The sequence below is a fragment of the Ictidomys tridecemlineatus genome, chromosome 15 (assembly GCF_052094955.1).
Source record: "Ictidomys tridecemlineatus isolate mIctTri1 chromosome 15, mIctTri1.hap1, whole genome shotgun sequence".
Taxonomy (NCBI): Eukaryota; Metazoa; Chordata; class Mammalia; order Rodentia; family Sciuridae; genus Ictidomys; species Ictidomys tridecemlineatus.
Genome location: NC_135491.1, coordinates 57,493,515 through 57,514,345, shown reverse-complemented (window position 1 = coordinate 57,514,345; position 20,831 = coordinate 57,493,515). Strand labels below are relative to the sequence as shown.

Here is a 20,831-nt window from a genome sequence, read left to right as displayed (position 1 = left end):
CCTGTCTGACGTCTAACCCGGTGCCCATACCCGGCCATGTCTGGCGTCTAACCCGGCACCCATGCCTGGCCCTGTCTGGTGTCTAACCCGGCACCCATGCCCGGCCCTATCTGGCGGCTAACCCTTTGCCCATGCCCGGCCCTGTCTGGCGTCTAACCCGGCACCCGCTCTCTTTGCGTTGGCGCAGATGACGTCCGGCTGTTCGCCTTTGTGCGCTTCACCACCGGGGACACCCTGAGCAAGAGGTCCAAGTTCGCCCTCATCACGTGGATCGGCGAGAACGTCAGCGGGCTGCAGCGCGCCAAGACGGGCACAGACAAGACGCTGGTGAAGGAGGTGGTCCAGGTAACCGACCTGGGTTCCTTGGGGCCGGGGGGTGCGGGTGGGTTCCTGGATCAGACGGGGCCGGACCTGGCAGTCTCCGCCTGTGCTGTTACTGGGCTGGCTCAGGAGACCGGGGGCGGTCCCTGATAGTGGTGCACCCTTGGCCTGTGCCCGAGCCCCGAGAGCTCTCTTTGTCAGGTTCTGGGTCTTAGGTCTGTTTCATCCTGTCCATTAAAGAAAACCGACGCTGTTGCAGCCCCCAGGGTCTCTCCTTGGAGTGAGGGTGTGGGGCAGCCTGAGAAAGGGAGGTGGTTCCAAGAAGGTGACCCAAGGCATGGACAGGGGGGCGAGAGCACTGCTTCCCAGAGGCTCTCAGGCACAGAAGGATCCCTCGAAACCTGAGCCAAGGACTCCTCTCCTCCTTCAGTGAGTCTATACTGTGGTTTGCAACTTTTCTGTACATCTACGTAGAGCTCTTCCAAAATAAAACTCTGATTTAGAAAAAAAGGAAAGCAGCAGCAGCACATTCCCGTTGCCTCCGTTGCGCACTGTGCTCTCCCCGCCAGCTCCCCTGCCCTGTGCACCTGCATCCCTGCTGTGACAGCCTGCAGGTCACCGCGAGTCTGCAGCCTCTCTTAGGTCACAGAACCCATCAGTCACGTGGCTGCGTGGTCTTCGTAACCCACGTTTTTCTGGTAGCCGGCTGACCCACTGCCCGAGTGGGCTGTGAGGTACTGGAGGCTCCCCTCTCTTGGCTCTGGGTGGTTTCCAATTCTTATTTTTCTACCTAAAGTTCTGACCAGCGCTTTAGGACACACAGCACTGTCTCCCTCCTGTGGGTGGATCAGAACGCGGCCCCAGGAGGGACTCTGGAGCGCGTCCCTGTGCCCACTGTGGTTGTCGGGGGCCCCCTGCCTGGGACAGAGGACTGCTCAGTCGTTTCACTGATCAGCCTTCTGGTTCGCACTGGCCCTGGGCCCTGCAGGACCCGGCCCTTTCCATCCCCAGCCAAGAAACCCCGTGCCCCTTGAGCCTCTGCGGAGCCTCCGCTGAACCCAGGCTCCTGTCCCTTGTTGAAGTGGCCAGCGACCCAGGTTGATCTCGGGGCTTGCGTCTCTGGTGGGGACCTTCCCGTGGGCCAGGAGTGATCATTCTTGTATTCGTGACCTCAAAGAAGTGGAAGCAGAAAGGGGAGCTGCCTGGGTCCAGGACGGGGGGGGGGGGTGGTGGGTGGGCAGGGCTCGGCGGGGGTGTGGCAGGAGCCCCGTGTTTCCTGTCTCTCTTAGGTCTGGTGTCCTCTGGGTTTGGCCAGCAGGCTGGGCCTAGCAGAGAACCATCCCGCGGTGGCCGCCCTTCCAGGGCAGGATGGGGGCTCCTCCCGGAGCGCCAGTCAGTGCAGCCTGTGGGGCGGGGAGAGGGGCTCGTGACAGGCATCCCCGTGTGATCCTGCTGTTCCCAGGGATGCAGGCAGCAGGAGAGGCAGGGTGACGGCCCAGGTAGGGGTGAGGGCTCGGAGCAGCCAGGAGGCCGCCGTCACTGCACGTCTCAGTTCCGCATTTTCAAATGTCAGTTATCTGAGGCGAGGCTCCGGGGCTGTGCCTGGAACCCAGCTGCCCGGAGGAGGGTGGAAGGTCCAAGGCCACCCTGGGCACCAGGGCCAGGCCCTGTCTCCCGGAGGAGCTGTGGCAGGCTTCAGCTCCAGTCATCGCGGGGACCCTGGGTGGCTGTAACGGTTCTTTCCACACTTAGTAAACTCGTGCGGGACTGGCTGGTGTCCCACGCCCCTCTGCTAATTTCACGGGGACTCGGATGCTCTCTGAGGGTCCTTCCGGATGGATCCGGGTCTGGGGCGGGTCTCTCCCCTGTGGCGCAAGATGGTGGCGCACCGTGACTGCAGCCGAGCCTGACGACACACCGCTGTGCTGCGTGCGAAGCTGGGCCCTGGTGGGGTGGCTGGAGTCGAGCGAGGGCAGGTCTCTGGGCCACGGCCTGTCTGGCTGTGGCTGTCCCTCCTGCCCACGCCTCAGGTCCCCGTTGGTAAATGGAGGAGCCGCATGGGTCGACTTGCTGTGCTCGGTCTACTCTGAATCACTCCGAGGATTTTCTTTCTCCAACGTGCTGATCTGTTTTCAGAGGCACTTTCCCTCTACCGGAACCTGGCTTCGCGGTGGCGGAGAGGCAGTGTGGTGCAGTGGCCCTGGGGAGAACTTCAAGCCCGATGGCCTGGGTTCATGTTTGGGCCTCATCACTTACAGTGTGGCCTTGGACACGTGGCTTGCCCTCTCTGAGCCTCAGTCACTTAGTGGGAAGCAGGCGTGAGATGGTAGCTGCCTCTTGGGGTCACAGTGGGGGTTAAACAGGCAGATGGGGGTCAGCGCTCTGGACGGGGCTGGACACCTGGAGCAGCAGCTCTTATTCTGGGTTTTCCTGTTCAGACCCCACAGGGAGGGGGCTGGGCAGGAGGTGATTCTGCACCGGGGCCGTCCCCGCAGGAGAGGTGGCTGCGTGTGTTGAGCTCCGGGCTGGGTGTCCTATTTGTCACCCATACTGCCCGGGGTCTTGCCTCAGTGACACAGGCAGGGCCTGGCCCTGCCCCACCCAGCAGTGCCGACTCCAGGCAGGCCCTCCTCCCTCTGTGGCCACCACACAGTGACATCAGCACCTGGGAAACCAAGGCCCAGAGCAGTGGTGGGACCTCCCCAGACCCAGGCGACACTGGACACTCGGCAGAGCGGGGGCCGGATTAGAATTCCAGAGTCCCGCCCGGGCCGCTGGCCGAGACACACCTACAGCCGGGAAGACGGGACCAGCCAGGCAGCTCCCCAAGGCCACGGGAGCAGAGTCTGTGGGAGAGCTGGGCCGGCCAGGGACGCTGGGCGCGAGTCCTGGGAACGGCTGGCTGGACAGCATGCATGGCTGCTTCCAGTGCCGTCCGCTGCAAACAAGGGCCCAGCGGTGCCCAGGACAACACTCCCGCCCCATTGTTCTGGGGCTGCCAGACCCTGGGACCATGCAGTGGCCACTGGTGGGGCCTGCCCGCTGCCTGCCGGGCCGTGAGAGCTGAGCCGCCTGCTCGCGGTGACTGTGCCTGTCTGGCCAGCCGGCCTGGCACGGGCGCCTTTTATTTATTTTGAACACATGCTCATTCCTGAGCCCAGTCTCCCTGGGTGAGGTCGGCTTGCGGAGGACGGTGGCCGCTTCCCCCACCCCAGGGGTGCAGGCGGCAGGGAGAGCAGGAGGGCTGGGCCGTGGGGCCGGGGTGCGAGCTGCAGGCCAGGGTCTGCTCTGCTGCTTCTGATCCTGCGCAGGACGGGCTTTGTCCAGGATCCTCCCACTCACCTGTGGCCAGATGACCCAGCCTCCCCTCCAGGCCTCCCGAGTCCCAGCGTGGCGATAACATTAGCAACAGTGGCTTATCACGTCCTGTGGCCTCCACTCTGAGCCTTTCCGCCTACTTGTCGCTCGTCCTGCACAAGGCAGGCTCCGTCTTCCCGTCTCGCAGGTGAGGAACTCGAGGCCCAGGAGGTGGAGTAAGGACTCCAGTCCCAGTGCCAGGACCCAGACCGCCTTGCCCCAGCACAGTCCAGCAGCGTCATCTCAGCGCCAGTCCCCACCACGCTCCTGCACCAAGAAGAGCCTTCCAAGGCCAAGGGCGTGCGCTGCAGGAACTGTGTCTCACAGGCAGGTTCCAGGCTCTGAGAAGTCCTGTAGAACAAACCTTTGACGTCTGATTTCAGGCCGACAAGTTCTTGATCTTTTGTAAAAGTGAGACATTTTAAAACTGGAAATTGAACTTGGTGGCTCACTGTTTAACCTTTTTGATATTTTAGCTCCATTGACTGACCTGTGGCCTCAGGACCCTTGTTTGAGTAATCCTACCTCTGGCCTCTCTGTGTTCTCACTTAGGAACAGAGAATGTGAATTTTCATGGAGTTGGTGGAGGGGTTAAAGGAAGAGAGTGGCTGTGACAAGAGTCTCTCCATTTTTGGGGCCTGGTGAACTCCTATTCATCCCTTAAAACCCTGACTCTTGCCCTGCTCCTCCGCCACCTTGACTGGTACAGAACTGACCGTCCTGGACTGTGTCTATTGTGGTTAGGATTCCAGGGATTCTAATCAAGTGCCTGACTGGACAGTGACCCCCGGGGCAGGAGCCCTGGCTGCTTTATCCCACAGCATCTGAGCGCCCTGAGTCTGCTCCCGTGGCCTCTCCGTGCCTCTCTCACAGAAGCAGAGAAGCTCAGCGGCTCCTCTTTTTGCTGAGTTGCTCTTTCTGGCTGGAGTTTCCCGAGGCTCTGCTTTCGTTTCGGGAAGCGGAGGTCGAGCTGCAGGGCAGCGGGTGCCCAGGCCCTCCGCCACCCCGGCAGCTGCTCCGCGCAGGGCCCCAGGGCTGCCCGCTCCTACTGCACCAGGGCTGCCGGCTCCTGGGACGTGGGCTCTCTGCTCCCGCAGGGCTCAGCTGTTTGTTGTCACCCGGGCTGTTGTGCTCCCTCAGGCCGGTCCCTGGAAAGTCCTTTGTGGGCCTCTCCTGGGGCCTGGGTGCAGGCAGGGTGTCTCCTTGCCCCGTAGGTTGTCTTCACACACAAACTGGCTGACTGGAGGCAGGGAGCGCGGGCAGCCCCCAACGGAGGGCCCGGTGCTGGCCTTGTCACTGGGGGCTCGGTGCTGGCAGTCCCCCCAGGGCACCGATAAAAACGGGAGCTGGGAGAGGACCAGCTCTGGGGCCAGGGGAGTGTCCAGGACGGCTGGACGGCGGGGAACAGGGCTTGTTGGGAGGACAGTGGGAGGCCCAGGTGGACCCCAAGCGCACATCCCGTGGCTTCAGACAGCAGAGTGCTGCCTGGGGGCTGCGGCCAGGCCGCCCCTTGCCCACTGCAACCCCCGGGATGCCCACCTGAAGTGGGGCTGGCCGTGTCACACAGCAGCAGCTGGCCTCCTGATACCGTCCAGCGGCGCACACCTCTTGAGGAGCACGGGAGCAGAGCCCAAGTGTGAGGTGCAGTGCCCCATGGCAAAGCCTCCGTCCTCCGTCCTCCGTCCTTGGTCCTCAGTCCTCCGTGGGGCTTTCCCCCCTCTTCCTCGTCCCCTTCCCGGCGCACACTTGGGTCCCCCTCTGGTCATCGGCTGTCCCTGCACCTCCCTTCCGGAACAGCCCGGGCCTCCAGGCCTCCTGTGCTGCTCCTCTCCCAGGACTCTGGGCTTCATATCTGTGTGTATTTTGCAGAACTGGGGGGACTCTGGGTTTTAGAAACGCTCAGACAAACGGACGCACTAAAGGACCCCCCAGGGTCTCTGCCCGTTGCTGTGGGGCCCCGGCCACGGGTCGTCCTTGTCACGGCAGAGGCTGTCCCTCCCTTACCCGATGCTGCGCACGTGCTCAGTGCCTGGTCTTGGTGGCCACCCGGGTCGTGTGAGTGGACGCAGCGCAGCACCCACCCAGGGCCCCGTGAGGGTGGGTCGCTCCTCCCCGTGAGGACCTTGGCCTGGGTGGTGCCGATGCTCTGCCCCCGTCTCCCGTCTCAGTAGTGGGATGTGACTCTGCCCGGGGACCGTGAGACTCGGGTGGCACGTGCCTGGTGTGTACGAGGATGGTCACCTGTCCGCTCAGGTTGTGTTCACATGGGAAACAGCCTGGCATTCACTGGCAGACGGTGAGCATCTTTGAGGATCTGTGTTGACATTTTAAAAAATTCTGTTCAGTGATCTGGGAGAAATTCCCAGATGTGGGTGTGGCCAAGGAAGAAGAAGCGGTACTGGGCAGGAGTCGGAGACCAAACCGGACTTAGTCTCCGGGTCATCAACTGAGCAGCAGGGGGGGGCTCTTTGGAGCTCCAAAGGAAGGGTCCTGAGGCCAGGTCTGGACCCTGTGGGTCACGTGGCAGGTCTGATCTGTGCTCCCCGCCGTGGGCACAGGAGGAGGGAGTGGAGCCTGCTTCTGGCCCTTCTGCCGTCCGCGTGCCAGGTGGAGTCCAGCCTTTGTGGACATCTGGCTTCAGGAAAGCCGAGGGCTGGGTCCAGGAGTGCCCTGCTCAGGGGGTGTCACACCTGCCTGCCTGCCGCCCTTCGCTGGATCTTGCCCTGTGTCCTCAAAGTGTGACCCTGTACCTTGTTCTGTTTTTCTCCCTCCCTAGTGCAGCAGGGGCATGTCCCTCTGAGCCATCAGGGCCACGCGGGTGCCTTTGTCCCCAGATCTGTCCGTGCTGGTCCGTGCCATTCTGATCGGTTTCCCCCTCATCTGTGGTGACGCATGCTGTTCAAGAACCTGCTCTTTCTCAGTGAATGCCACCGTGCTGGTCGGGACTAAAGGCCTCAGCCACTCACCAGGGCACTGCAGAAGAGGGAAGTGGGTGGCGTGGGGCCCGGGGGCTGGGACACTGTGCACTTTCTGGGCTCTGCTCCTGGGAGGTCGGCCTTTCCCTGGCAGGAGGTGGACACCAGGGACCCACGGCCTTTCTTGGGCATGCCAGGGCCTCGGCAGTCATTCGTCTTCCCCGCTGGGGGAGAAGGCGTGAGCGGTGGGCAGCCTCTGTGCCTGCTGCCCCGTCGCGCTCTGCGGGAGAGTCCTTTCCTGCACTTCCTCTGCGGGGGATGGGTGCGGCCACTCACAGCCTTAGCTCCAGCGCAGTGCTCTGACCCCGGAGCTGACGGTCCCACCTCAGTCCCCCACTGCCCCCCGGATCCTGGTGTCCCTGGTGGACACTTGTCCACATGTCCAGGGGCCTGGGGAAAGGCTGGCCGGCCCTTTCATCTGGACACGGGGCCCACGGCCACCGAAGGCTTCCTTCAGAGCACCGAGCCCTTGCTCCTGGTTTCCGTCAGGCCTCATGGACACCTGCTGTGTTCTCCACACTTGACCAGTGCGCAGTCCTGTGCGCAGTCCTGGGCACACTCCTCAGGCCCTCACACAGCCCTGGGGGGCAAGCGCATCACTGTCCCCATTTACAGACGAGGAGACTGAGGACTGGGAAGGTCAAGTCCCTGGGGAGGGCCAGGCTGCAGGGACAGCTGTCCCTGTTTGTATTGGTCCAAAGCCCCAGCTCAGCACACTTTGGGACTAAGGCTGGGTTTGAACCCAGCATTTGGGAGCCCTTGAACAAAGGGAAGATTTAAAACCCAGCAGAGGAAAATATTCGTGCCGTGTTTCAAACAGTCTTGCAGATAGATGCTCGGCGTGGCACGGAGCCCTGCTGCCTAACCCGGTCCTCTGCCAGAGTCACCTTCCTTCCGCAGGAAAGGAGCCTCAGGTCTGTTTTGTCACTCTGAGGTGTGGACATACATGTCCCCCGTGGGGACAAACTTGCCCCGGTGCGGTAGTCCGCGCTTCGGAACCGTTTTGATGGAGGCCTAAGCTGGTGAGTCATGCTTAGCCAGAGGGGCTTCCTCCCTGGAAAAGTCCCTGTGGTAAAAAGACTAGAAACTGCAGGAGAGGGTCACAGGGTTCCTGGGCCAAACCAGGACAGTCCTCCCGGGCCACAGAGGCAGTGCGCCAGACAGGTCCTGTGGGCCGCCCTGCGGCATGCTGTGGGCAGGAGAGGGGCAGTGGGTGGCAGAGGAGAGAACAGCCTGGCTCCTGGGCCTCGTGCCCAGGCCCCTGCCGGGCAGTTGCTGTGTCTTGGGCTCCCTCTCTCTTCCCGTTGACCAACGAGCATTTACTGAGGGGAAACTGCACACACCGCAGGTGCGAGGCTCCGCGGATTTGCATATTTCTAATTTCTCTTGTGAAGAGCTGCCCTCCCAGCCCCCGGGGCCCTCACCCGCCAGCCCCTGCCTGCCCAGTCCCGCCAGCTCCACGCTCAGGGGTGAGAGGCCCTTCCCCGCGCTGCTGTGCCTCCCGCTCCTCTGTCCTGCCTGCACCTGGCTGTCAGGATCGGTGATGTCACCCATTGGTCACGTGTTGAAATGAGGACATTTTGGCTGCACCGGGTCAGATACAATGCCATTAAACTCAGTGCCCCCTGTTTCTTTTCCACGTCTTTCAATGTGGTGGCCGCCAGGACATTTAAGTCCCCTGTGTGCCTTCGATGCTCTAGACCCCCACGTCCTTCTGAATAAGGACTCGTTCTGCTTCTCGCCCCCTGCCTCTGGCCCCACAGCTGTTGGTGGCAGGTGGAGGGTGCCGGGGACAGTGGCCATGTGTGAGCAGGTGTGAGCGTGGCCAGAGGTGGCCGTGTTGCCAGACACGTCCTCTGTGGTTTCCGGCCAAGGCACAGGCCCGAGGCTCCCTGCAGGCCCCTCTGGTCTCCGTCAGGCCCCTCTGGTCTCCATCAGGCCCCTCTGGTCTCTATCAGGCCCCTCTGGTCTCCGTGAGGCCCCTCTGGTCTCCGTGAGGCCCCTCTGGTCTCCGTGAGGCTCCTCTGGTCTCCATCAGGCCCCTCTGGTCTCTATCAGGCTCCTCTGGTCTCCGTGAGGCCCCTCTGGTCTCCGTGAGGCCCCTCTGGTCTCCATCAGGCCCCTCTGGTCTCCGTGAGGCCCCTCTGGTCTCCGTGAGGCCCCTCTGGTCTCCGTGAGGCCCCTCTGGTCTCTATCAGGCTCCTCTGGTCTCCGTGAGGCTTGTCCGCCCTGCGCTGTCGCCTCTCAGCTTCTGCTTCATTTTGGAAACGCACTGGTCAGCCCACTCCCCGGGCGCTGGCCACCCCTCTCTGAGTCCTCGTCCAGGCGCGGCAGAGCGGCTGGTGGGAGCGGAGGTGGAGGGAAGGGCCGTTCTGAGGGGTTCTGAGGTCGGTGCCTCCATCAGGCACATTGGGGACAATGTCCAGAGCCACCCTTGAGCGGGAAGCACTGAGTCTGCCTTGTCCACCTCGGGGCCGTGAGCCTCCTGGGCAGGAGAGGCCTGCGCCCCGTGGGAGGAAGAAGAGTGGGCGCCACATCTGGGCCTGGCTCCTAGGCCGTGTGGGGAGCCAAACGCTGTTCCTCAAGGGGGCCTCTGGCCTGCTTGTCCCTGTGTGTGGCTGGACCGTGCACTAGGTGACAGTGGGAGCCAGTCCTGAGGGTGGTGGATCAAGATGGAGACACCTTGGTTGAAAGGTGCTGAGGTCACTCTGGGGTACAAAGGGTGGGAAGGGGTGGGCAGTTCACAGAGACGGGGGGGGGGCGGCTGGAGGGTGCGGGAGGGGAGTGGACTCAGGGGGAAGGAGGGGAGGCGGACGGGGCCGTTCACCAGCCCCCTGGGAGTGCCACGCGGAGCCCCGGTCCCCTTCTGTGCATGGAGGGGGACAGAAGAGGCCTCCAGGACCTTCCTGCCCTGCTGTCTGTGCTGCTGTTGAGACGGGGGGATGTGGAGGAAGCGATCCCTCTCTGGTCAGCTGCAGGCACCTTCCCTGGACCCAGTATGGGCTGCAGTGGGCCCTGGGTCCTGCCCCGTGACAGGGGCGCAGGCCCAGATGCGTCAGCCCAGCTGGGCTGCTGTGCTGACCGGCTCCGGTGTGAGCAGGGTTGGCAGGCCTCCCCTGAGGCAGGGCTGCAGGACTCCCCAAGAGAATTCTGCTTCCCTGGGACCTTGGATGGACACAGCCCTTGCCTCAGAGGCGTCTAAATGCCCGCCGTGGTCTTTAGAAAACGCTCAGCAGAGCAAGGCCACCCACTGTCTTTCTATCTATTTATTTATATTTTTTGTACTGGGGACTGAAACTGGGGTACTCAGCCTCCGAGCCCCAGCCCCAATCCTTTTTATTTTGAGACAGCATCTTGCCAAATTACCAGGCTGGTCCTGAACCTGCAGTCCTCCTGCCTCAGCCTCCCAAGCTGCTGGGATTACAGACCGTCACCGTCACCGTCCCTGGCTGGACTCTCTCCCATGGCCTCGCTCTGGTGTTTCCCTAGGATAATGGAGACCCCAGAGCAGGGGGCGCTGGGACCCTTGGTCTGGGCCCTGGGGGATCTGCTCTGCCTCTGTGGCGGTGGCAATAGACACGTGTCTTCCTCAGGCGAATCGTCCTCTGTTCTCTGTGGAGAGGACAGCGTGGCCCCAGGACTTTCAGAGCCCAGGGTTGCTTCCTGCGCCCTTTTGCTTGTGTAACTTGGAACCTGGTTTTTTTTTTTTTTTAATCTTTTATATTTAAACCTGTTTTTCTGGCTACGGGGCCTGGGTTGCTTTTCGTGTTGTCGTTTGGGGACTTGGTGTTTTTTGAAAGGGAATTTTGTTCCTTTACACTTATTGTTATGCAGTTCTTCTAGACTCCGCTGCTGTTTGCTGCTCACTGTGGTCGTGACCTGGTTTCCCTGCGCTGGGGTTTCAGGGGAAGCCGTGCACAGCTCCAAGCCCGTTTCACTTTATAGGTTTCTTAGACCTTCTTCCTCCCTCATCTAAGTCTCTTAATAGTTAACTGCCGCAAACACCCAGCGCTCCCAGTCTGGAGATATCTGGCTGTCTCCAGGAGGGGAACTTTGAACCTCCGTGGCCGTGGCTGGAGGGGGTGGCTGCCCTCCCTGAGCCGGGCTGGTGGGGAAGAGACTCAGGGTCCTTCCTGGCCCGCAGGCCCCCTTGCCTTCTCTCCTGCTGGTCACAGATGCACACGTAGCAGCCTTTTGGTGGGAGGGAGAGGAAAAGGTGTACAGGAAGTTCTGTGGGTAGGGTGAGTCTTGGCTCAGCCCCTGACCCTTATCTTAAAACCGTAAAAGGCTAACAGGGAGGTCAGGTGGCGGAGGTGTGGGGTTGTGGCTGGCACCTGTCGGCACACACTGACCGCCCCTCCCTCTCTGTGGGCGCTGAGGCTCTGCTGGGCACGTAGTTGGTCTGTAAGCTGTAAAACTTGGGGGTTCTCCTGGCTGGTCTTCTTGGGATAGCAGTGTTTCGTTTTTTAATTGACATGAGATTCACTTATCATAAAATTAACCGTTTTGAAACGTGCCGCCCCGTCCTGTTCCCAGCTGCCTGCACCACCCAGAGGAGCTGGCCGCTCGGCACCCAGCAGACCCTCCGGCTCTGTGACCCCAGCAAGGGGTGCAGCCTTCAGCCTTGGTTTTCGGCCTTTAAATGGAAACAATATTGATCCCTGCAAAGGATATGTTTTTTTTTTTTAAAGAGAGAGTGAGAGAGGAGAGAGAGAGTGAGAGAGAGAGAGAGAGAGAGAGAGAGAGAGAGAGAGAGAGAGAGAATTTTTAATATTTATGTTTTAGTTATTGGCGGACACAACATCTTTGTTGGTATGTGGTGCTGAGGATCGAACCCGGGCCGCACACATGCCAGGCGAGCGTGCTACCGCTTGAGCCACATCCCCAGCCTGCAAAGGATATTTTTTAAAATGGCATTGATCATATCGATCATCCCTTTAAAACACTTAATTTACGTATCACCAAATCAGCACGTGCTTTTGTGTAATTCAGTGACTCAGAGAATCGCAGAGTTGTGCGGCTCCATCCAGTTTTAGAACATTTCTGTCATTTCCTGTCCCCACCTCCAGCCCCTGGTCACCACCAACTGCTTTCTGTCTCCGTGGACTTGCCTGTTTTGGACAGGGCACGTGAAGGGAACCTCGCCCACCTGGTGTGTCACTGGGTGACACTGCGTGTTCTAGGCTCAGCTGCCTGGCGATGGGCTGGGCTTTGTTCCATTCTGTGGCCGAGTGACGCTCCTCCATGTGGACAGGCATGTTTTGCATCTTCTGCAGGCACCCGGTTGTCCACTCCCGGGCTGTGCACGCCTGGGTATGAGTGTTCCTGCGGCCGTGCGCTTTCGCTTCTCCAGGACAGGGCTCCAGGGCCCCTCTGCTGGGTTGCGTCGGGGTTTGAGAATCGCATTGGTGGTGAGGGTCGACCTCGGCCTCCGCACAGCCCGCCACACACAGCGCCTAGTAATGCTCCTGGCCACTGTTTACGTTCTTTCTTTCTTTATTTTGAGACAGGGTCTCACTAATTCTGTTAGGGCCTTGCTAAGTGGCTGACGCTCTTCTTGAACTTGCAGTCCTCCTGCCTCAGCCTCCTGAGTCTCTCGAATCTCAAGGGCCACCACACCTAACTACCTCCATTCCTTGCAAACAGTTTTATCTGGTGATTTTCTGTGGACTTACTTGTGTTTTTGGTGGCTTTCTCTGTAGTCCTCGATCAGTGTCCTGAGGTTTCCTTTGGTCACTGAAGTCTTAGCATCCACATATGGAACAAGCTGTGTGTCTGCAGGGCTCGGGGTTACCTGTAGGATGGAATCCTGGCTTCACCTGTGCACATCAGGAGCATCTCTGAGTGCTTCACATGTGCCAGGCCAGGGGCCAGGGTGACTTACCCTTTGTCCCCAGGCCCTGTGGCCTGGCCTTGTGTTTGTTGAATGAATGCAAACAAAGCCGCTGCCCTCAAGGAACTGCGTGTGGCTGCAGGGCCAGGGCACTCCCAGGTGGACATCCAGCCTGGGACCACCAGCCCCTGTGTCACCGTGACTCACAGGGGCCAAAGCCAGCTTTCGAGAGCCAGCCGTGCTGCCTCTTCCCCGCCCGGTACGAGGCAACATGATGCTGCTGTCACCGAGTGGGCACTGACTCAAGGAGAGGGGCGGCAGCCACAGACCAGCACGCCCCCTTTCCTCTTCTTCGTCCCTTCCTTCTCTTGGGGAGCCTGGTGCTGGCCGTCGGCAGCGCCGCCCGCCTTGCCCGCCTCACCCATCACCCCTCAGCAGCTGGGTCTGTGTAGATGAGGAAGGGCACTCGCAGATTGCAGCGACTTGCCCAGGGGGACACAGCCAGGAGTGACAGAGCCTGAAGTCACCCCGTGTGGCCCAGCTCCGTGGTCCGGGGGACGCAGCACCCCTACTTACCCTTCTCTGACCTCCGGCGCAGGATTCTGCCTCAGCGTCCCTCTCTGGTCCCCCGTGAGCCACCTGGGGGCAAACTTCCCGCTCGGCACCTGACCCGAGCTCTGTGTTTTCATCTGTCTCTGCAGAATTTTGCAAAAGAGTTTGTGATCAGCGATCGGAAGGAGCTGGAGGAAGATTTCATCAAGGGCGAGCTGAAGAAGGCGGGGGGCGCCAACTACGACGCCCAGGCCGAGTAGCCCTGCCCGCCGCGCCCCTGCCAGAGCCACCCGCCTGCTGCCGGGGAGGGGACGGCGGCCTCACCCCCCACCGCCCGCCAGCAGAGGAGAAGGATGCGAGGCCCCGCCCGCCGCCCCGCCTGCCGAGCCCCCGCCCGCCCGCCCGCCCTGTGTCCTCTTGGAGCTCATGGATCATTCCGTCTTCGATTCTCTTTTTCTTGTCTCCCCTCTTTCTCCTTCTAAAGAAAGACCATTTTGAGAAAGGTCACGCAGGTCATCAGACCTGAGGAGTGCCCGCGGTGGCCCCCTCCCTGGTGTCCCTCCCCCGCTCCCTGGCGGGCACCGTCTTGGTTTGCCTTGGTGGCTCCTGCTTGCCACCCAGCTGGCCGCCGTGCCTGGGCCGACCGCAGCCTTCGCGAGCACACACCTTCGCCATCCGCAGGCTCAGGCCTCCCGGGACGTGCGCTGGCCCCCATCCCACCACCATCCAGAGCCTCACGGAGACTGCGCTGCTCCACGGTGAGGAGTTGAGGTCTGGCTCGGACCCAACTAGAAGTGATAGAATTTGCCTTAAAACTTGCCTGGCGGTGGCTTGGCCAGGTGGTCTGACCCGACCTGGTCCCACTCTTTTGACTAAAATGCCTTCACGGCACGGGAAAGGTCTGAGTCCAGGGAGGGAGCTCTTCGGGGCTCCCAGAGTGACCAGGACTCAGGGAGAGAGGCCGGGAGTGCAGCACGGGACCCGGGACAGCCTGCCCTGCAGCCTGGCTGGGGTGCCGCCCAGGGCCCGCCCGGCCGCCCGCCCGCCTCCAGGAAGGCGGTTGGTGTCCTAGGTCCACCCTGCAGATCCAGGATGGCTCTGCTTTGAGGAAAGACGAGATTGGCTTGGTTCTTCATGAGCACATTTTATACCGTAGCTCCTTTTCCTTTTTTCCTTGCTCCTTTCGTTTTGGGGAAGAAAACTGTACTGGACTGGGGTTTGAAGACGCCCCCGGCACTCAGTTTACAGAAATAAATGCGTTGTGTTTTTCAAAAAGAGTTCCGTTTTCCGATTTGTCTCACGTCTCTTTACGGTGAAAACCAGGGCGACCTCGGCCTTTATCCCAAAGAAGTGGAGTCAGCGTAGGATAGCGACACGTGCACAGCCGTGCTTACACACTCACAACAGCCAGGCTGTGCAGCCAGCCCCGGTGGCCGTCAGTGGGTGGGCGGCCATCAGTGGGCGAACGGATACCGAAAACGTGGTACAAACACACAATGGAGTCTCACCAGCCATAAAGAAAAATGAAATTAAGTCATTTGCAGGAAAATGGGTGGAACTCGAGAGCATCATGTGAAATAAGACAAACTCAGAGGGTCGAGAGTCGTATGTTTCCTCTCGTCTGTGGAAGCTCGAGAGGAAAAGGAATAGGAAGGTGGGGGTGGGGGGAGGTCAGTGGAGTGAAGGAGGGGGACTAAGGGCTGGGGGGAGGAGGAGGGGGAGAGGGAGCACCGCAGGGTGATATCAGCCAAACTGCTGCCCGTGTGCGTGGTGGACATGTGGCAGCTGCCCCCTGTGTGCAGCTACAATGTACCGTGAAGGATGTGGGGACCCGAAGCTGACGTTGTCATCGGGATTTAATCGGCATCCAGGGATCTACTGAGGCTGGACACGTCCGAGTTTAGCAGCTTATTTAATTCTCAACAAGCATAGAAATGGGTGCTGCCAAATGACCAGGGCATGGGCACGGACTGGGTGTGTCCCTGGCGGTGGGTGAGGGTCCCTGGGGGATTCGGAAGCCCATGGGAGGCCTCTGTCCCACCAGGGGACAAGGGCCCAGGCTCAGGCACCTGCTTCTGCCACCTCTTTGGGGGTTGTGGAGGGGGCTGGGGTCCGGGCAGGCCGAGCAGGAGGGGCTGGTCTGCCTCCAGCGGCCTCCTCCTGTGGGCAGGACCAGAGGTGGCGCACAGAGGTTCTGGAACACCCGCTCCGTGTCCGCCCTGGCCGGAGGGCGGCCAGCCACAAGTGCACACAGTGGCTGCCCTCAGGGAGGCCGAGCCCCGCAGGCCGCTGTCCCCTCCATGGAGAAGTCCCCTCTGGAGAAGGCTGGTCCTTGGGGCCGGAGGTCAGGAGAGCCTCCCTGTGTAGGGGCCACCTGGGCTGGGCACCTGGGGGGGCCGGGTGGTGGCGGGGTGGACACTGGCCCCTGGACGGTTTGCAGAGGTGAGCGCCGGGTGGCCAGTCTGCAGCCGCTGGACCCCGTGTCCAGGAAGCTACAGCATGGGCCTTGCTGACGGGCCTTGCTGATGGGGTCGGGGGCTCCTCAGAGCCAGAGGGGTGCCCCTGGTCTTGTCCCCGGTGCCTCTCACGGGTGCCTGGAGCTGCCCACCTGCTCCTGCGGCGTAGGGTCTCTGGCCCCGTGGAGCCTGGGTCCGTGTGAGGGCAGAGCCCCCAGCGCTCTTTGCTCTTGGTCACTTGGCAGGTGCTGAGCTGGGACCTGGCTGTCCCCTGCTGGGTGGAACAACACCCCCCAAACACCGCCCTGTGTCACAGCAAGCGTTGATTTTGCCCTTGGTTTGGGGACAGGGAGAGAGGGACAGGGAGAGAGGTGGGCAGACCACCCGCCCACACGTCCAGGCCCCCTCTGGGGCTGGGGGCTGCAGCCAGCTGGTGTCCACGGGCTGAGGGGAGGGGCTGTGGGTCAGAGCCCACCTGTGGCCCCTCTGGCTCGGGCCTGAGGGCTGGGGACTTCTGACATGGCCCAGGGTCCCCCAGAGTGTGCCAAGAGGACAGGTGGAGGCTGTGTGGCCCCATCCCTACTGTACTCCCCCCTCCCCTGGGACAGTGGTCCTGTGTCCCCAGGTTCAAGGCAGGAGGGGACCCCACCCCAGAGTGGCCTTTTGAAAAGTGGCTCAGAGCTCCGTTCTACCTGCTTCTTCTAGAAGATCATCCCCACCCAGCAAAGTTGCCGACTGGGGCCCCAGGGCCCCTGCATTGTGACCTTGAAATGGATCTTGCTGCTCTAATAAGTCAAAGTTCATCCTGGACGCGGGCTGGGCCTCAGTCCCACGGCAGGAATGAGAGGGGATCTGGAGACCCACGAGAGAAAAGGGAGAGCCGCGTGGAGGGGGACCCTGGAGCGTCCAGAGCTGGGAAGGCCGGCAGGCGCCACCCCAGGGCTCAGAGGGGGCGGGGCCTGCGGTGCCAGGTCAGGCCCTGTCCCCGGGCCAGGCACAGGATGATCTGACATGTCGGGGGCACAGCTGTGGCCGTGCACTGTGGCCACGGACCGGAACTCACCCCTCGCCCCTCCAGTGGCTCCCCCCCCTGCCTACGCCCCTGCAGGGTGGTGTCACCTTCCTGCCACCGTGAGGGGCCCAAGGAGGTCCCTGGAGGCAGCGGCCTCTCCCCGGAGCTTCCAGGCTCTTGAGGACACCCCAGAAGAGGGTCCAAGATGGGTCGGGTTTTGGCAAAGAGGCTCCCATCTCGCCCCGTCCCTGGGCTGGGCCTCGCCCGAGGCAGAAGCTCCAGCAAAAGGCTGGGGCGGGTCTCCCTGGAGGTCCCACCTGCAGGGACCAGCAGGCCCCACCCAGCTCCCCCAGCCACACAGACCCTGGGCCTGCTCGGGCCGGGTCAGGTCCGCACGGCCTTGAAATGGGTCTTTGCTGACATAATAGGTTAAAGTTCATCCTGGAATTGGGCTTGGAGGGTGACCAGCCCCCGCCCCGCCCTGAGTGGCCACTGTCCTGTGCACCTGCCCCGCTCCTCCACCCCCGGCCCCCATATGGTCTCTGAGGAGTCTGGAGATACCTTGGGAGGGCTGTGGAGGGGCGGCTGGGCTCCAGGGCTGGGCTGGAGCAGGCTCTCCCCAGGGCAGGTCGGGTCAGGAGCCCGAAGGGAGCTGTTCCTTCTGCCCCGCCAAGGACGGTCCAGGAGAGCTGCCCTGCGGGGTGGGCAGGGAGGAGAGGGGCCCTTTATGGTAACTCGGGCAGACACTATGTGTCTTTCTTTGCTCCTTGGTGCGTCCCCAGCAGTTCCCACGTCTGATGTCACCCCGAGGGTACCAAGCCACCTGTGGGGCACTCAGGCGAGAGGCAGTGATTCCTCTGTAAACCTGAAGCATGAAGGCGGCTCCCTGAGCAGGTGGCTGAACGTGTGCATCTGAGCACAGACAGTGGAGGCCCGCTGTGCCTCCTGGGAGGCTGCAGAGGCAGCGAGGGTCCTGCCTGGGGGTGGGGGCTCTGCTTGAGCCTGTCGGGCTTCGCTCGTGTGTAAAGGAGCCAACAGGGGCACGTGCGGTGGATTCCTGGCGTCGTGATGTCGGGGGAGGGAGTTTGCTGGGTTTCCTCCTGTTTTCCCGTCGTGAGGAACTCAGGTGTCGAGGTGCTTTTTTAAACAAACTCCCAGCAACCAGAGGGAGGCACGTCCCGTTGCTCACCTGGGATGGGAACCTGGTGTCAGGTGCACCTGTTCTGCTGGGCGTGGAGGCACCCTACCCAGGAGGCGGAGGCTGAGGCAGGAGGACTGCTGGCACAGGAGTCCAGGGCTGTCCCTGGACGTCATGAAACCACGTCTCAAAATAAAAAGGGCTGGAGATGTTAGGGATAGAGCGCCCTGGGGTCCAATCTCCAGCACAAAAAAAAAAAAAAAAAAAAAAAAAGAAAGAAAGAAAGAAAGAAAGCACAGATGGCCAAAGAGTCAGCCAAAAGCCAGGCAGGAACGGAGTCAGGACGGTACAGGTGAGCTGCACAGCGTCATGCAGGACAACTGACACGAAACTGGTGTCCCGAAGTACTGCAGGGTGCAACCTGTGGAGCTGTGCCCGGAGGCCCCACCTCAAATTTTGAATTGGTTCTAGATGTTTAAAAATGGAAAGTTTTCACATAAAAATCCAGCTCTCCACTCTTTTTGGTGTCTATGTGGCAAATGTGAAGACCTTATGTTCCCGCAGAGTACCCCGAGGCCAGGCCTGAGTTATGGCTGCCTGAACAGATGGGGTGCCCCAGGGATCCACTGAGCTGACTCCGTCCTTCTGCTGGGTCACTGGGTCCTGGAAGCATCTGAGTGGGTCCCCGCTGGATGCTGCTTTTCATATCTGTTGAATGGGTGGAGAGGAGGCTCTTCCAAATCACCATAGTTAGAGACAGAAGCCGGTTCCTGCATCCCGACCAGATGGGGGTTGCTATGGCAACTCCAGCACCTGCTCTCGCCTGCTTCAGGGCCGGTCACAGAGCCTCCCCCCAGAGGCACGCTGGGTCCCAGGTGCTGGTGAGTGAACGTGAACGCGGAGGTGGCTGGAGAACAGCTCGTGCACACAGGAGGCGCGAGTTCTGAGACTCGGTCTCCCCAGGAAGGATGCCTCCTATTATCCACCTCCCCGTGGAGTCCACGTGGTGAACAATTGCAAACTAGCTGCGTTTAGGACGCAGAGATGTGTTTTCTCATTTACAAGAAAACCAAAATGAGTCACGGCAGCCAGTGGGGCGGAGTGGTTGAGCGAGGCCTGCCCCAGGCTGGAGATCAGCTACCTTTTTTAAACATTTTATTGTGATAAAATACATGTCACTTGCAGGGAAATGGATGGCACTAGAGCAGATTATGCTAAGTGAAGCTAGCCAATCCCTAAAAAACAAATGCCAAATGTCATCTTTGATATAAGGAGAGGAACTATGAACAGAGCAGGGAGGAAGAGCAAGAGAAGAAGATTAACATTAAACAGGGATGAGAGATGGGAGGGAAAGGGAGAGAGAAGGGAAATTGCATGGAAATGGAAGGAGACCCTCATGGTTATACAAAATTACATATAAGAGGAAGTGAGGGGAAAGGGGAAAAAAACAAGGGAGAGAAATGAATTGCAGTAGATGGGGTAGAGAGAGAAGAGGGGAGGGGAGGGGAGGGGGATAGTAGAGGATAGGAAGCGCAGGCAGCAGAACACAACAGGCACTAGTATGGCAGTAGGTAAAAAAGTGGATGTGGAGCCGGTGTGAATCTGCAATAAAAATGGGAGTTCATAATCTGCTTGAATCAAATGTATGAAATATGATATGTCAAGAGCTTTGTCATGTTTTGAACAACTGATAATAAATAAATAAATAAATAAATAAAATAAAATGCAAGTCACACAAATTTGCCCTTTGACCATCTGAGGTGGGTGTGAGTGGCATTTGGTCCATGCACAACCCTGAGCAGCCACCACCAATTTCTGGTTCCAGAACTTTCCCTTCATCCCCAAGGAAGCCTGGTGCCGCCAGCCGTCCCCCCACTGGCCGCCCTGGCCCTGGCAGTCATAGCCGCGGTCTGTGGCTGGTCACCGTCATCTGACTCCGTGTTGGTGGACGGGCTGGGTATCCGGAGGACAGCACCCGGCTTTCTCCGCAGCTCAGCCCCGGCTCCGGGATGCCTGCTCCCCTGGTGGGACTCGTGCCCATTGCCTCACGGGACACATCTCAGCCCCCCAAGGCCCATTGTCACCCCAATCTTTCTGGCTTGAGACCTGCATGTGTCCTGCCCCCTTCCCTGTCTCTGCCTCCCCTGCAGAGTTGAGGCCTGCCCTGCCCTGCCCTGCCCTGTGCTGGCCTCCCAGGGCCTCTAGGTCTGACAAGTAGGGAAGGGGGTGCCAAGGAGAGAGTGGGGGGACGTGGGGACTGCGGCCCAGGGAGGGACAAGTGCTTCTGAGGCTGGCAGCTGCTGTGGCCGGGTGTTCCCCAGGAAATCCCAGGTTGGGGTATCTATGGGAGGTGAGTGGCATCTCATCCCGTATGTTCCCTTGTTCTGCCGACACAGAGGAGGGGGTGTGGGGAGCAGGGCCCCCGCCCCACGCTGGCCGCTTTGCTGAGGAAACAAGGTGCATGGGAGGCAGCCGGGCTCCAGGTGGCTGCAGAAGACCTGAGCACCCAGCTGTCTCCAGGCCTCTCCCTCCTGCCAGGCCCTTGGCAGAGTCCAGAACATTCCCTCCAGCCGCCCGGGTCCCTGTGACTGTTTCCGTGGCACCATGAGCCTCTGAGCGAGCTCGGGTTGTCCTCCTGGGCCCCGCAAAGCCCCTTCCAGCTGAGCACCCCACCCGTGTGACGGAGGCGCCCTGGGCCTGGGGCCAGCCTGGACTGATGAGCACCCTGAGCAGATGCTGGGGGAGGCCCTGACCGTCCAGCTGTGGCGCTGGGGGCTGGGCAGCCGCTGGATGAGAGGGAGAGAGAGAAAGAACCCCCACCACAAAGCCCGGTCTTGGGGACGGCTGGCCACACCTGCTGTTGGGGCGGACCTGGTGCCAGGGGAGTGAGTGTCGCGGGGAGCCCTGGCCGGAGGCTCATGGCCCTCGGAGGACAGCACCCCATGTCCCTCAGCTTGTTCTTTCGTGGCACTTATCGCCACTTGACACCATGTGCTTATTTGCTTGTTCACTTCCTGTCTTTTCCTCTGGGAGAGCAGGAGTTTTGTTCGATGTATCTCCCCAGCTCCCAGACCAGCTGCAGGCCTGGGGTAGGTCCTCAAACCTCCGGGCAGGTGGTGACGTCTGTGATCCCAGCAATGTGGGAGGCTGAGACAGGAGGATCACTCACGAGTCAGAGGCCAGCCTC

The 20,831-nt window shown here is 60.8% G+C and overlaps 1 protein-coding gene across 2 annotated transcripts in view; it reads left to right on the top strand.

Moving 5' to 3' along the window:
• Cotl1 (coactosin like F-actin binding protein 1) overlaps positions 1–14,313 on the top strand; it is a 31,889-nt gene extending 17,576 nt beyond the window's left edge. The window contains exons 3-4 of one of the 2 annotated variants that reach the window (XM_013362920.4): positions 188–345; positions 13,188–14,313. In XM_013362920.4, coding sequence (XP_013218374.4) covers positions 188–345; positions 13,188–13,298 — 269 coding nt within the window. In that variant the 3' untranslated portion in view covers positions 13,299–14,313. The remainder of the gene's footprint in view (positions 1–187; positions 346–13,187) is intronic. The other variant, XM_078032758.1, reaches the window with a different exon arrangement.
• The last annotated feature ends 6,518 nt before the right edge of the window (positions 14,314–20,831 follow it).